A 15,836-nucleotide genomic window follows, 5' to 3' on the forward strand; every position below is an offset into this window, starting at 1 on the left:
TTTTTTTTCCCTAGACAGCTAGTTTCAAGGCATCAGCTTGTCGCCCTCTTATTGACCTGTTGGTGGTGCTACATGACAACATATCAGTATGATGAATCCAAAGGGGACTCAATTTTAGTCATCAATTATTAATCATTATCAATTAAGAATTGTCATTTCACCCCATAACACTACAATAAAAAAATCATTCTTCTACTCCCAACCACTTTCAGATGTGGGAATAACTTTTTTCCCATCATCTTAGAAACTATGTACCATTTTATGCCAGAAAAATTTTTCTGTGCGACAGGGAAAATTGATGTTTGCTCGGAGGTCACTTATATATTTATGATTGATGTTTAATGGCAAAACCAGTTGGACAGAACTAGTAAGTTTGAGAGGAGGCAGATGGAGAAAAAAAAAGCTAGAAAGTAACACTATATATATACTAAATATACTATATATATTAAATATAAATAAATAAATATATATAAATAAATATATATATATTAAAAATATTTTTAAAAAAATTGTATATATATAAATAACCCATTCTAGAAAGAGCGCAAAATTCCCATTTGAAAGAGGAGCTGACTGCCAAGGGGTTCACTGACTGAAGCTTGTACCTGTCTCTTCTCTCACTTTGTCTGTGTCTAGCTGCTAATTACAACCATTTTCCATAGTTATTATTAAAAACAGACAAGCTGCGTTTTGCCGCTCGCCGCGGGCCTGTTACACCGGGAGCGCCTGCGCATCCTAATGACTGCAATCAGGCTCTGGGTGAGCGAGGAGACAGCTTTGTTTTCTCAGACGCTGTGGAATGAAGCGGAAAAAAGATGTGCACACATACACAACACACTTCATACACCTGAAGAGGACAATGCATTGTGATTGCATTCTTTTCTTTGCTATAAACAGAGGCAAGCAGCTATCAAAGGAAATCTTATTTTAACATGCATCATTACACCATGTTTTATTTACACTCTAGCTGTGTGTCAAGGGACTTTGCAGATAAAGTGCTTAGTACCTGTGCTCTAAGTACGGGGAGAATGATAATGTGTAGCGTCTTTAAGCTTGGCTATTTGGTTTAAGCGCTAAACAATTAGTCAATACAACATGATTATGAATGCAATCAGGCTTCATTCAAGTAGCATATTTCCAACTGAGAGTTTTTACAATGCATTATGACATTAGCTGCAGAATAAATGCTATCACAAGTTAAGATGTTTGTATTATTATTATTATGATTATTATTACCGTATTTTCTGGACTGTAAGGCGCACTGGACTATAAGGCACACCTTCAATGAATGGCCCATTTTAAAACTTTGTCCATATATAAGGCGCACTGGACTATAAGGCGCACCATTGATGCATCATGTCACATTTTTAATCCAAGTCAAATCATTCTCCATTTTATCTTTATTTCAACTTCAGATGCAACAAATTACTTTATAATCACAAAATAATGATCCATAGTCTTTTTGATTCATGATTCATAGTCTTCAGCGGGCTACTTGTGATTGATTTCATGACACAATGCTTCGGGCCAGTTTAAATTTAGGAATTTAGTCCATATATAAGGCGCGCCAGACAATAAGGCGCACTGTCGGCTTTTGAGAAAATTTTAGGTTTGTTGGTGTGCCTTATAGTCCGGGAAATACGGTAAGCATGTTTGATTGTGGCAATTTGATATTTTGACTTCTAATATTACAGGGGAAAGGTTTTGATGTGAATTAGAAGGTGCATGTATGTTACGCAACACTTGACAAGTGAGACAATTGTTCCCACAGACCATCTAGCGACCTAAAGTACTTTGACGGAGACTCTGCAATTAACTCTAATATGAATTCACCCTACTGGAAAAAAAAACACGTGTGATTTTTGCTGTTTGTACATGCCTGTCTGATGACACTTCACTAGAAATTAAATTGAATATAATTTCTATGCATGGCTGATCACTCCTGAAAATGGTTTCCATTTCTCTGGCCACTAATGACTTAGTAGACATGCACGGACACACACACACACAAATTAGCGCTTAGAGCGCTAACAGTGTGAATCATCAGCATGTATCACAGATTCAACAGTGTGATTAATTAAGTTATAACTCAATCGATTGTAATTATATGGGTGTTGGTTCTGCTACAAAGGAGCAGGCAGCATAATGACCAACAACAAAAACAGTTAATTCAATACAAATATAACACGTTTCAATCAGTACAAAATATCTGACACATATTTCTCACTTACAGCATGAGTTGGGTTCCAAGACAGTCAATATTTTGAGGATCTGCTGAGTAGGGATGTATTATAATAGCATGAGGATTAAAAGAGGGGAAAAAAAATAAACATAATTAAGCTACGGTACATCGATCTAACTTCACAACCGCAGCCACAAAGCCATCGATCACAGAGGTGATGTGGAGTCGAGCTTTGACTCGATCAATCAGCAACACTTCTGACCAAATGACTGCAAAATGTCAACTTAAGCCAGCCAGGGGTCAAGATTTACTACGTATCTGTATTTTCCCTCGAAAACCCTTGTTAGTTTTCATGGAAAAAAACTCATTTGTCTGGGTGACCCAAAACTTTTGAACAGAAGGAGGGAGTCAGAAAACTTGTTTTGAATACTGTTGGGTAGAATCTGATGTGCATGCTTGTATTTTTGTACTATTAAGTATCAACAAATATAAATATTACAGGTCATTGTAGAGAACATAAAAGGTCACATAACACAATGTTGTTATTATAATAAATGTTTCGAATTTGTATTTTGATTCACTTGCTGAGTCATGAATCGGACCAATCCCTTTCCGACCAATAAATGGATTGCTGTTTTTAGCACAATATCAGCATCCCAGTGGAACTAGTGGTAATACGGATCATTTATTTTAGTACCCTTAACAACTTCTAGTAATGGAAAACCACCAATAGGAATTTTCTGGATACTACCACTTAAGTGCTTAAGGAACTGCAAAGTGCTACAATACTGTTTATGATTTAAAAAAACAAAAAGTGTGTGTGTGTGTGTGTGGGGGGGGGGGGGTATTTAACTTTACATTCAAAACAGCTTCCCTCAGCAATTACAAATTATTAGAGACTCATAAAAATACCTGCCAATCTCAGCCAGACACTCAAAGATACTCAGCAGTGTTGTCTGATGTGACTTTGCATTCCCCTATGGGGGGGGGGGGCAAGGTAGCAAGTGGAAAGCGTGCCGTGTCTACATTCAAATCACCTCACACCAAAAAAAAAAAAAAGAAAGAAAACACGACCTTCGGGCAGAGGGTCCTCTCCAACATCGTAGCCTCCTCCTCCCCGCAGATGCATAATGCATGAGAACATGTAAATACGTTATCCCGCACATGCATTAATAATCATGGAGAACCTTACGGTCTCAGCACCAAGGCAATTAATAAAAGATGATGGACGGATAAAGCCCCCCTCCATCTTCAAAAACCGAATCCCCCCCACCCCCATCACTTGATCCACTGAGACACATTCCTTGCCAATTCTTAACCTTGTTTTATTTCTGTGCTGCTTCGGGGGTTGCGCCGCAGCCCGAGCACGGCTGAATAATGAATGGAGGTTAGGAGAGCGCCCGACTACCGTATAGAAAGTCTGCTCCACGCAAGAAGCAAGGATTCACACACATATGAACACAAACAACTGCTGTGGTCCTCAGCGGAACCCCTGGGGAGGAAATGTGAGGTTAACTGGTCTCTGGGGAGTCGGCAAATGAGGCCTTCATAGCCTGGAGATGGTGCATAAAACATCAACGCAAAAAAAAAAACTCAGACTCAAACATTGATCTCCAAGGCACAAACAGTGCAAATAGAGACTTGAAATGCAAGTTTCTCTGCTGTATCCGCCCTTAGTCCGAGTTTGGCTAAGCCATAAAGACAGATATGAGAAAAAAATAAAAAATAGGGGGAGTTGGGAAGAGAGAGGAGAAATGAGTGTCTGTGATTAAAAAAACAGCCCAAGGTGCAGTGTCACTGAATCACCTTGCAAACTTTTTATTACAGTGACTGTAAAAAACAACATTATTAAATTCACAAGGATGAGGAAACATTATGGTTGCTATAAACATGGCTGCTGTGATGCCTCTGATGGCAAGCAACAGAGGGATTATTGATAATAAAAATGTAATCTCCAGTAAGGAACATTTCTTTTTACAAAAAAAAAAAAAAAATAGTTGTAGGCAGTTGTATTTAACATTTCTCAACCATCATATCAAGAATGAAAAAAAATATTTACCATGTGAACGTTATTTACTGAAATATAGCATCTTTAATTACTCGTAAAACAGAGTGGTGACATTAGTTGTGAAACAGTTTTCAGAATTGAGTATTGGATGATCCAAGTGTATGAAATTATGATTTAGAGAGCTCACCGTGCACCTTTTAACTGACAATAATTTCAGTGAAAAAAAAAGAATCACACACTACCAGCATGAGAGAAAGAAGTGAACCTCTGCCTCGTCGCCTCTTTCTTCCACCGAGTACAAGCCGCCTCGTTTGACAGCTTGTCAATCCAAAGGCAGAAAAAACAGGAGAAGACGGCTCTTTTTTTTTAAATACCTCTCCCCCTGTCATTCCATCACTTCTGTGCAAGCACCATCTGACCTTTCACCTCCGCCGCCACCAAGCTTCCCTTCTCTGTCAAGCACAGAATACCCAAGAGGGAGACCGAAGAGGGGGCTAAACTCCACCACCTCTGTGTGCCGACTTCAAATGACAGTAATGACTGTTTATTAGCTCACTTTGCCCTTGTCATGTCCAGGAGCAGCAGCCCCATATTAGTGTGATTAGATAATTAGAGCCATTACAGTATTACACCGGCCAATGTCACACATCATGCAGCGGATAACCAACGGTGACAAAAGCTCTCACGCTTTCCCTCCATTTACGGGCGTTTCAACGACTATAAACTGGCAGAAAATGGTCTTAATGATTGCAGCGAGTCTGCACCATTGGCCTATTGAAAAGCAGATGGAATTTTCTGTTTAAATTAACAACGCGGTGCAAAAAAGCCACAAAGGGGAACAGACTGCGTAAAGTAGAGAACGCAAAGCTAACCCGAGGCTAATTAACATAAGGCCCTGCCTGCTAATTTCCTAAAAATGTACTTAACACCACTCACTGAGCTTCATTTATCTGCGCTAATAAGCGGAGAGATGTGTATCTACTTAAGATGCGGAAGGTCAATTTATTAAAGCGGAATAATTCACTAAATGGAATATCTAGGTCACACAAAAAAAACATAGTCTAAAAACATACGCAAAGGAAATGTAATCATAATTAGTATAATTACGCAATCTGTGTTTTAATGCTTTTCATGCTCGCTTCTAATAGAAATTATTTGCCTGCATTTTTTTCTGATTGAACCCACCAGATATGCAAATGAGGAATACATTGGGTAAAAATACAAGATGACGGAGAGATCGCAAGTTAACAAAGCCGTTATTTCGGATGAGGCTGTCAAAGGAGAAGCCTGGAAGGGCAGGATGGCAAGAAGACGAGGGGAGAAAAGATGAGATGAGAGAAGGTAGGTAGCATCTGGAGACTGGCAGAAATCTGATGGTCAGACTCTCCAGCATGAGGAGTAAAAATCTGTTTCCTGTCATCTTCCATCTTGTTAGTCTTTGTTCAAACTTCTTGCATCTTCTCAAGCAGCTGTTTGCTGTCTGCACTGACAGATGGTAGGTTGTCTTTGATATGCATGTGCCTCTGGTCTGCCCTTCCCTTCCCGACGTAACCGCCACGTAACCTCCCCCCCATTACTCGTAAAGTTTTAGGTGAGAGAAAAGTCAGGCTGACCAATGTACTGACATCATTATCTTCAATATTTAATATCTGATGGCATCTTTTGAAATGCTTTTTACAGATTTTCAGCAAACAACACAGATCTCTCAAGAAGAGATGGCTATGACCTGAGCCGACAGAAGACAGACGGCATTCCGAGGGTATTAGAACAGAAGGTAATGATCTCGAGAGGAATGATTCTCAACAGGGAGATGTATTGTCTGCGTGGAGCTCCTGATAAGATAGAGAAAAGTTCTACTGAACGTCATTCTCAGGGCAACACTTTGTGTTTAGAAGCTAATAAATCCAAAGCCAGTAAAATGGTCATAGTTTGCTTGAACGTACATTTCAGTCAAAGTCTCTTAAGTCAATAAAATGCATTTGTGTCCAGGCTGCTCAATTCAATATATACAAATCCAGATTTGAACCTTTATGAGGCAAAACGGTAAACATCTGTGTTTAGGGATAAGCTGTTCAGACAATGGATGAATGTAACAGACTTAGATTCTTCGCTTTCAGCAATTGCTTATCCTAACTAATTGGAGGTCAACCAGAGTTCTGACATGGATTGTGTTTGACCCTGGAGGATCGACAGTAGAATACAAAGCTGCATTTGTGTACTTACATACGCCATAAAGCTTCTGTCTAGAGTGCAATGGGAAATCTAGTCAAATCAATCAGTGATTGGGAAAAGTTAGTTCCCGTGACTGGAGGCCTATTAAGTTTTAATCACATTCATCCATCCTTTTCAGATTACGCTTAAACTCTACAGGCCCTGGACCAATGGTCAGTCAATCACAGGGCATTTATTGAGAGAGAGACATACAAACTACCGTATTTTCCGGACTACAAGGTGCAACAAAGAACCTAAAATGTTCTCAAAAGCCGACCGTGCGCCTTATAGTCCAGTGCGCCTTATATATGGACCAAATTCCTAAATTTAAACTGGCCCGAAGCATTGTGTCATGAAATCAATCATAAGTGGCCCGCTGAAGACTGAATAAAAAAGACTATGGGTCATTATTTTGTGATTATAAAGTAATTTGTTGCGTCTGAAGTTGAAATAAAAAAGAAATAATGGAGAATGATTTGATTTGGATTAAAAATTTGACATGACGCATTAATGGTGCGCCTTATAGTCCAGTGCGCCTTATAGTCCGGAAAATACAGTAACATGCACACTACCACTGAGGAGGAACTCCAGTAAAGCTGCCAGTAGAAATAAAAAAGACACTATGACCCAATATAATAACATTTAAAAGAAAAATCACATTTTCTCAAGCTTGGTTCAATTTAGAAAATTTGACAAGTGTCATATTTTCCATATAAATCTCGGTTGAATAACAGGAGTTTTCTCCTCCGTGTCTGGGTGAAAGTTGCCTTTCCAGTCGGCTAGGCATGCATCCATTCGCTGCATCCATCTGTCAGGCCTGTCCCTAGTGGCTACCCAGACGGCTCTCTCGGTCTCTCTGGTCTGCAATTATCCAGTGATCCGGACACTGGTCAGCACCTCCTTTCTCCAAGTTGAAAACCACACGACAATCAATGCCCTCTTCTGACTGATAATATCCTCATCATAGCCCCTTTAAACAAAGCCTCATCATGCTGGGGAGGTCCCAGGGTTCCACTTTGGTGTGCTGTGTAAATTGCAGGGAGAGAGAGGTCAAATAAAACGTGATGCCAATTAGCCAAGAGCATCAGAGTATCACATATTGATGTGGTAATGGGACAGTTGGACCTTTGGAGGTTAAGAACGTTTGAAAATCCACATTGCTCTTCTATGTGTAAGCAAGCAAAGATGACGGGCCGGTAAAAGTTTAGATTATTTATATTTTTGTCCTTATCATTGCCCTGCAAAATATTTGGTGATGCATATGACACTCATCCATTTTAAAGCTGGCACGGGAGATGTTTGGCATGAACAAAATCTAAGACTGAGTCAAGCCACTTTTCTTCTAAGCTTCTGTTGTCTACTCTGTCTTCAAGGTTTTGTCAGACAGATGTTTACAGGGGATGGGGTTATGTTTCCTTGCTGCGCTCTGCCTGGGAAAACATCTGGAGTTTGCAGGGATTTATCTGTAATCCTCTCGGCAAGCTGCGGAGCACCCCGCTGGAATTTGGATGCGTCTGTAAAGTAAGTAAGCGTTTCTAGAGGGGAGGGTGGAGGGGATGACGGATCCCACTTTGTGACAAGCATCCCGAGGGTCAAGAGTCCTGTAAGCCTCTTACAGCTCCAGCTTTTAAGCATAAATCATTTAAACTGCCTTGGCTAAAATGGCTCCAATAAACTCTCATTTAAGTCTTTCATGCGTGGATGGATTGGCAAAGCTTTCATGCAGATCAACACATAGTATGCCATTTTGCCAGTAGGCCGGAATAACATAAGCTACTCGGATGGCAATGATGGAAAAACCTCTGAAGCGGCAAACGCATTCACACTTGAGCTATATACCTCCAGGCAAAGTATCTCCGACAGTCTCCCTACGGAAAAGTTTCGTCAAGACTTTCCTTGAGCAGAATGGGACATGAAGATCAACATGGACGATAAAGTGAGCAGAACTGTTGTTGTTGTAGTCCGAGGAATGCGGCCAAACTTCCAGACACTCTGTCCACTCACTTCAACACATAAGCCCACACACAGGGATAGCAATTACTCTTTTCCCCAGACACGATGACCCAGAGTTCTTGACCCAGAAGCCACCCAGCTTTGAGCCCCCTTTCACCCTTTGCCTTCAGCGAAGGGGAGGGAGGGCCAACAGGAAAGACAAGCATTCAGTCAGAAATGGCAGTGCTTGTTTAAGGTCACTTCCTACTGGCATGCTGCTGAAAGCGTGCTTGTCAATCACACACAATTACACAGACTGGCTGCTCCTGAAGCCAGACAGCTTGGAGCAGGAGAAGCAGATGGTTGCATAAATGTTCCTTCTCCTCTGATGTATTCAAATCTATACAAATAGATAATTCCATGTCAACCATCCCATTCCGATCTTTTTCCGATCAAATGTGAAATGGAAAAGGTTTTCCGAGTTAACTTAAACCAGATGGGAATACGCAGTGATTGGAAGGAATGCAAGCTCCATCTTCTACTTTTACATCCAGCAAGCACTTGTAGTGTCGTCATGGTTGCTTTGAATTATCTCCCAACTGCCGTGACTTGGCTGAGTTTCTTTCGAATGGGACATTTCCGCTTTGGCAAAGGTAACTAGTGCAAAACTCATCTGCTGATCGTCCTTGCAGAAATGCTTCCCTTACCAGATAAAAGCAGAGAATCTCAGCGTCTCATTAGGTCAATTAACCTACACTTAGTAAAACAGTAAATGAGGCCAGCCAAATGCTTTCCACTGACCCGAATTCTTCAACTTTGTGAGGTCAGGCATGAACAAAGATCCACCCTCGCCTGTTTTATTGAAGAAGATAACTGATGCTAAGGCCTAATTGAATGAGTAGAAGGGGTCATGACCAAAACCGTTAGTCATGTTACAAAGAGATTAGAGGCATGAGCAGCAGCTGGAATTAATGACAGCTCGATGACGGACTAGATGGTTGCTAGTGGCGGTTGTTGGGTTGATTAACTGCCTGAATGGCAGCATGACTGGGTAGCAGTCTTAATACGTGACAATCGTAGCTATCTTCATCATTAACACCGCATCAAATATGTAGAAACGGCCAACGGCGCTCATGATGTCATCAACACACAAATTGCTACTCGATCTCAAATTTATACAAGTCGATGAATTGTCAACACGTATTGTGTTCATAACACAAAAACGTGTGCGGTGTTTAAAGATGGATTCTTATGAAGGTAATATAAAATAAAAAAATAAAAAAGCACTGACGGCCCAGAGAATTACTGTTCCCATGGGTGAATTTTTTTTTTTTTTTTTACCACAGGCCTATAAATCTCTGCTAAGAATAAACAAGCACCGACAAAAATAAAAGACTACACATGCTCGATTACATCTTTCAACATTTTATGCTCCCTTAATAGTCGATGGATCCATAATGGCCAAGACACTGAGCTTAAAATATATGAAAAAAAAAGAACATATGCACTTACCTTCTCGTTATATTTGAACTTGACATAAAACCAACTAGACTTTATCATCCTTCTCTCCAGCGTAAGCGAGTGATTGAGTATCCTGAGAGAAAATCTCTTCCAAATGCAAATGTCGACTGTGCAGTATTGCTGGCTGCTCCTTGTGCTCTCTTTATCTGACTGTGTCCGACTTCAAGCCTGAAACTGTTTCTCCTCTTGCCTATTCTTCTGCGTGTGTGTGTGGGAGTGTGTGGCTGTGCGATTTGTGTGGCAGGTTTGGATGAGTGACAGAAGAGCTCCACAGATAGTGGTGGTGGCAGATGCCAGCAGAGGTGAATGTTTGCCTTCTGACTGCACAAAGTCTCAAGGCTAGAGCTCCGACCTCCCTCACTGGTTTCTCCCTCTCTACTTTTGGACTTTTTTTTTTCTGTCTTTAATATTCTACTGCTCCACCAGTTTGACCTTATTTAAGGTCCCTGTTGTCCTTGTTATTATTTCAACAGACAGGAGTAGCCTCTTTTGCTAGGACCCGCATTCCCATCGAACAAACGCGGGGTGACAGTTGAACAAATGTGTCAACACAATGCTCACGGTTATATTTCACAACTTTCACCAAGTAGAATATCTAACGAGGAATCCGCAGACCAATGGATGCGGAGTGGGGGGGTGGGGGGGTGCCCCGATAGAGCTTTATGCCTAGCTACGCCCCTGCACCACACAATTGTAATCCTGGATAATATATTTCATTTCCAAGGTCTTTGACAGCGGAAAGCTATAAAAAGAATAAACACAAGCTTGGAGTATCAATGGATCATTAATAATGTGCTCAGGACTTGAAATGGTCTGCTTGTTGATTATTAGGATTTTCATGAGCTGTGTATTCCAAGAAATGCACACAGCTTGCAAGTAGATCATATCACAACAATTACCTTCAGGAGCAAAAGAGTGAGAGAACAAGAAGCTCATTGTTTGGTGAACAAGGAAGATTTAGTGCTTTGGATCGGGGATAACTAGGATTTTTTTTTTCATCTGGGTTATTGGTTTCCATTTGTTTTCTGCCTTTTGGGATTCCTCCAAAATACACTGGAACCTCATGCACATGCAATATATTTAAGATTGTGCCAATTATTTAATGATGATGTCATAAAAAAGAACTATAAATGAATTGCATTGTTAATTTCCATTAGCACTTTTGTATTTATGAACACACAATTCTCTTTATGAAGAAGATAAATTTTAGATTTATGACCTCACCACAATTGAGTTGATTGCAGCGTAGACAAAGATATGACATTTAAAGTTTTTTTACAAATTCCTCTACCTCTCACTACTTTCCAAAACTCACAGCCTATAATTGAAACATTTCTTGCTTTACATTGGACATATTTACAAAATGTTTTAACTTCGTTTTCAAACAAGCTCTACCAGGGCCAAAACAAAAGTTTAACTCGTAAATTTACAAATACTTTCACACAATATGTCAGAACAGATTTGAATTCTGTTCTACAACATATTTTACACATCCATTACAAATATATTGGATACCATTTGCTATGTGAACGTTGGCTCGGAAAATGTAAGAGCAAAGTTTCATCTGATCAGCTCCAGATTGCACATTTGGCAACGATTTCAATGGAAAATTCCATTAAATGTTCTTTCAAATCTTATTAGATTAAAAGGTGGATTGGTATTTGAAAGTAATAACACATTTTGTGTTTTTAAGTGTATGAGCACCATCTTATCCAATGTTCCTATGAAGTATATTTGGCAAGTGAAGGAAATGAACTGATCATGTCGTCTTTCGTCTCTGCACTGCATACTTTTGAGAGGCGGCAAGCTAACACGGCACGACACAATGCATGTTGTGCCTCTTCCGCTCCGCAGGCTGTATTGGCCGCTAGCTCAAAGGCTATTTCCTGCTCACTACACACAAACAGATATTAGTGATGAAGCTGACTCTTGCTGATGGCCAGATAATATAGTTCCCATCCAGTCCAAAGGCAGGAAATAACATTAGCCCCCGCAACTCTCTCCTCCCGCTAACATTATGGCAGTGGACTGTTTCACATAAAGCAACTGGTAGCTTTTATTAGTTCGCGTTGTGCATTAAGGAGATGAAAGATGATACGGTTTGAATCAACCAAGTCTGGGACCTTGCTAAGGATGGATATTCGCAACAAATATTCAAGGCCAAAGTCTCAGATGTTCGAATTCTGAGACTCGGAAAAACTGTTCAAATATATTAAAAAGATGAATGGTAATAAAAAATACTATTTTTTAAAGGTGAGGACAATTTGTAATTTTAATATTGACATATGAAGCACATGGACAATTTGTCTTTGCGGGCCACATAAAATGACGTGCCGGGCCGTATCTGGCCCCCGGGCCTTACGTTTGACACCATTGCTATTTATTTATTTGTTATTACTTTTGACTTGTTGGACATTTTGTAGTATTTTAATGTCTTGGTGTTTTTACAGTCTGGAACGTATTAAGGAGGATTTTTTGTGACTAGCAATTACGAAGGGGAACTATGATGTAGTGTGTATACATGCATCCAACCTTGAAAAGATCCCTCGGGGTTTCAAACAGGTGAATGCACATGCAGACTTTTACAAACACACACACAATGACTCAATTTGGAAGCCATACCGGGACTAACTCAGCGGGCCGTTTCGACAGAGGTCTGGTTGAAGAGGTGAAAATGGTTGCGGAAAGTAGCAGGAGGTGAAATAGTTCCGTAATTCAATGACTTTCAGATGAATGAAACGGTGCCAGTTTTTGAATGTCTTTGCACGCATTCCTCTCTTCTTCAGTACTGGGAAAATAGTCAGGAACCCCAGCTGTCCCAGGATTGACTAGCTGGACGGGATGAAAGCAGGAAACAGATATAAACATTGACTAATTGCTTACGGACAGGACAAGCGGTGGAAGGAGAGGTAGGGGGTAAGAAAAAGGATTGCTGGAAGATCTCACTGATGTGAAACAGGACATTTCCATGTACACAGAACAGTTAAAAAGAAAAATACCTCAGGGCAGATATGGGGAAGTGGGCCCAATCACAACACCAATTTCATGTTAATGACTTTGTTCCTCTCTTTAATTCATAACACACGTACAAAGAATAGTGAGTCAGCCAAGACTGCATTGTCCAATCAGATAGCAGTGTTGTAATTTCTAATGCGTCTGTAGTTTTTTGGGGAAATTTATGTACGTATGTAAATAATTTCTCGATTATAAAGTGATTTGGTTTAATTGTGCAATTCCCTGACGTTCTTCTGGACCAAAACATATGTAAAATGTTAATTGATCCAGCGCTATGTCATTCCATTCATTATAAAATTTATTTTTGTTCAGATTTGTTTAATGCCTGGAATGGATTAATTCAATTTACATAATTTCTTATGGGACATTTTGCTTTGGATTCTACAAGTGCTGTTTTTAGTTTAATCAGGAACTGATTATTTTGCAAGGAATTAATTGTAAATGAGAACTACATGTGGAGCCTTGACAAAAGAAAATGTGGCCTCAGTCTCACGTTGTTCTTATGTAATTTGCTTGGAAAGAGAAGTTGCAGCAAACTTAAAAAAGACACAAAACTGAACTCAGTATGATCCCTGACATGCATTTCACACCGAGCTGCCAAGGTTTTCGTGAGATTTTTTTTTTTTTTTAACCGAGTGTATTATTGTTCAGCTGGAGGCAAGTGAAAAGATACGGCAGCGTTAGAATACTGGCATCAAAGCAGCCGTTTCCACTCTCGTTCTGAACAGGTCAACGGAACAAACATCAGGATCAAATGAGGAGTGTATTAAAACTCTCTTATGAATATATGGGAGCCTCACCTTTGCAAAAAAATAAATAAATAAATTGAATGAAGTGGGCTTAAACATACTCCAATGTATGAAACAAAAAAGTAGAAAATATAAATATCAAAAATTATATAAAAATATAATATAAAACATTTCTGTGGTGAGAAACTAAAACAGTGGCTTGTCATGAATCAGCGTTACAGCCCAGTGACTTTTTGTGTAGATTTGATTTTAGTGTTGTCACGTAAAATTGCAACTCGTTATTCAAGTACCTGCCAACATCACAGCTGCTACACGTTGATGTCGAATGTTCGACAACATTATAAAGAATCCAAGTTTTGCTCATTAAAGTTTCTTCGGGTGTCTACACACGTATTGGAAAGACACTTCAGCTAACTCCTCTAACAGGGCTGCATATTTTTCCACATGATAAATGACTGGCGTGTGAGGCAGGCACTTGTTTGGAGACATCCCTACTCGGTTGTATTGTGTCGCTGGATAATAAGCAAGAGTTATTTTAGCTTCATTATCACCCACCAGGTCTCCTGCATCAGGGAACATCACAGAAAATTGTCTCTGTGAGCATAATAAGACACTGAGGTAGAATCTATCAGTATATCATTAAAGCAAGTAGAGATAAATCATGTTGGGATAATCCTGGTATCATTCTCCGTTCATAAATTTGTGGATTTGTCCTGAACATGTTTTTTTTTTTTTTATCCATTTAATTCAGCTTCTTTTGATGTGCATTTTTTTAAAATGTTAACACACTTCAGTTAATGATCATCGGCTCAGTCACGCTTGCTTTGTCTTGAAATGGAAAAAGCTCGATGCAGCCCAGTGAAGCCAATTAGGAAGAGGACAGTTTTTCCAGACATGGTCTGACTGAGCATCAAATGTGAAAAGGAAGGCTGCTATGTTGAAGCAGCACATCCTAGAGGAGGGTCCTCCACCATTTCAAGTATTCTCCTTACCTAGCAGCAGAGGGTGCCACCAGCTCACAAAAATATTCCGGCAAGTCACATGACTGAAGGACCTGTTTACTAATCAGGAGTGGCAATTTGCTACCTTCTTGTGCATCAAAAAATATTCAAATTATGTTTTGACAATTAATAATTACTATTGTTAGTAACATCATCATCGTTATTATCATAATTATGACAATTACTAAATATCTGTCTTATAATGGCATCAAATTTCTTTCTTTTTGAGGAGCCTCAGCTTTCATGTGTATTATTAGCAAGACATGACAAATAGTGTTGACAAAGCCAAACACATACATTTGTCAAAGCACTGTTCAAGCAGATATCTATCTAGGGATGGCATGACGTTCCTCAGGAGGATTTATTGTTTCTTCGATTTCCTCAGGCCTGTTGTTGCAGGCAAATCCCAGTAGGGTAAATCACAGATGGCCATTTCTCTGTTTCTGCCTTGGGGCTACGGGGAAAACAGGCGGAGAAGGCCACCTCCTCAGCCTGCGGTGGTCAAGAGCTGGCACCGTCATGAGGGAGAAGAGACTAGGCGAGAGTCTAGTTCCCTGTGGGTTCCTCGGAGAAACCGTCTCCATCTGCTCATCTGGGCCAAAGCTGTCACTATTTCCTTCATCTAGCTGAACATACAGCATGTCCAACCAATACAAGATGTTGTCCTTAACAGCAGCACTATTATTTATTTATTTATTGGAATGCATTATTTAGGAGTGGCTTATACTCAAGAGGTTCTAGGTCCGAATCCCAACTGAGATCCGCTTTCATGTTCTCCCCGTGCTTGCTCGGGCACCTCAAAGTTCTCCCATATTCCAAAAAAATACAAGTTAGGTTAATTAATGTTTTGTTTGTCAATGTAGCCCACAATTTGTTGGCAACCGGTTTTAGCTAAGTAATTTGAGATAATGACAGCAACCCTAATGAGGACAATTGATTAAAAATAAAAATAGATGGATGGATTTAGACTGTTTTCCTGGAAGGCTTAAGATATCTGAATAAAATCAGTCTTCACTCGATTACAGAGAGAGACAGTAGATATTGGGTTTAAGATACGGGAACAACAACTATTATCTCCTTCCCACTCGAGATTTGTCTGGATTGAAGTAGAGGAGCAACATTGAGTTCACTGAGTCAGTGGTGAATGTGTAATGAGCAGTGCAAACTGGATAATCGTATCTTGCCGCAGGGTGGATGCATTGTGAGTGCAGCGTAAT

The 15,836-nt window shown here is 39.9% G+C and overlaps 1 protein-coding gene across 16 annotated transcripts in view; it reads right to left on the reverse strand.

Annotated features, from left to right (window-relative positions):
- auts2a (activator of transcription and developmental regulator AUTS2 a) overlaps positions 1 to 15,836 on the reverse strand; it is a 172,209-nt gene that overhangs the window by 121,286 nt on the left and 35,087 nt on the right. For 2 of the 16 annotated variants that reach the window (XM_049743494.2, XM_049743493.2), the window contains exon 1: positions 9,846 to 10,038. The exons of the other annotated variants lie outside the window; for them this stretch is intronic. In XM_049743494.2, the coding sequence (XP_049599451.1) occupies positions 9,846 to 9,893 (48 nt within the window). In that variant the 5' untranslated portion in view covers positions 9,894 to 10,038. Of the gene's footprint in view, positions 1 to 9,845; positions 10,039 to 15,836 lie in introns of those variants that run through there. 16 annotated transcript variants of the gene reach the window in all.

This window comes from Syngnathus scovelli, chromosome 15, assembly GCF_024217435.2.
Source record: "Syngnathus scovelli strain Florida chromosome 15, RoL_Ssco_1.2, whole genome shotgun sequence".
Classification (NCBI taxonomy): domain Eukaryota; kingdom Metazoa; phylum Chordata; class Actinopteri; order Syngnathiformes; family Syngnathidae; genus Syngnathus; species Syngnathus scovelli.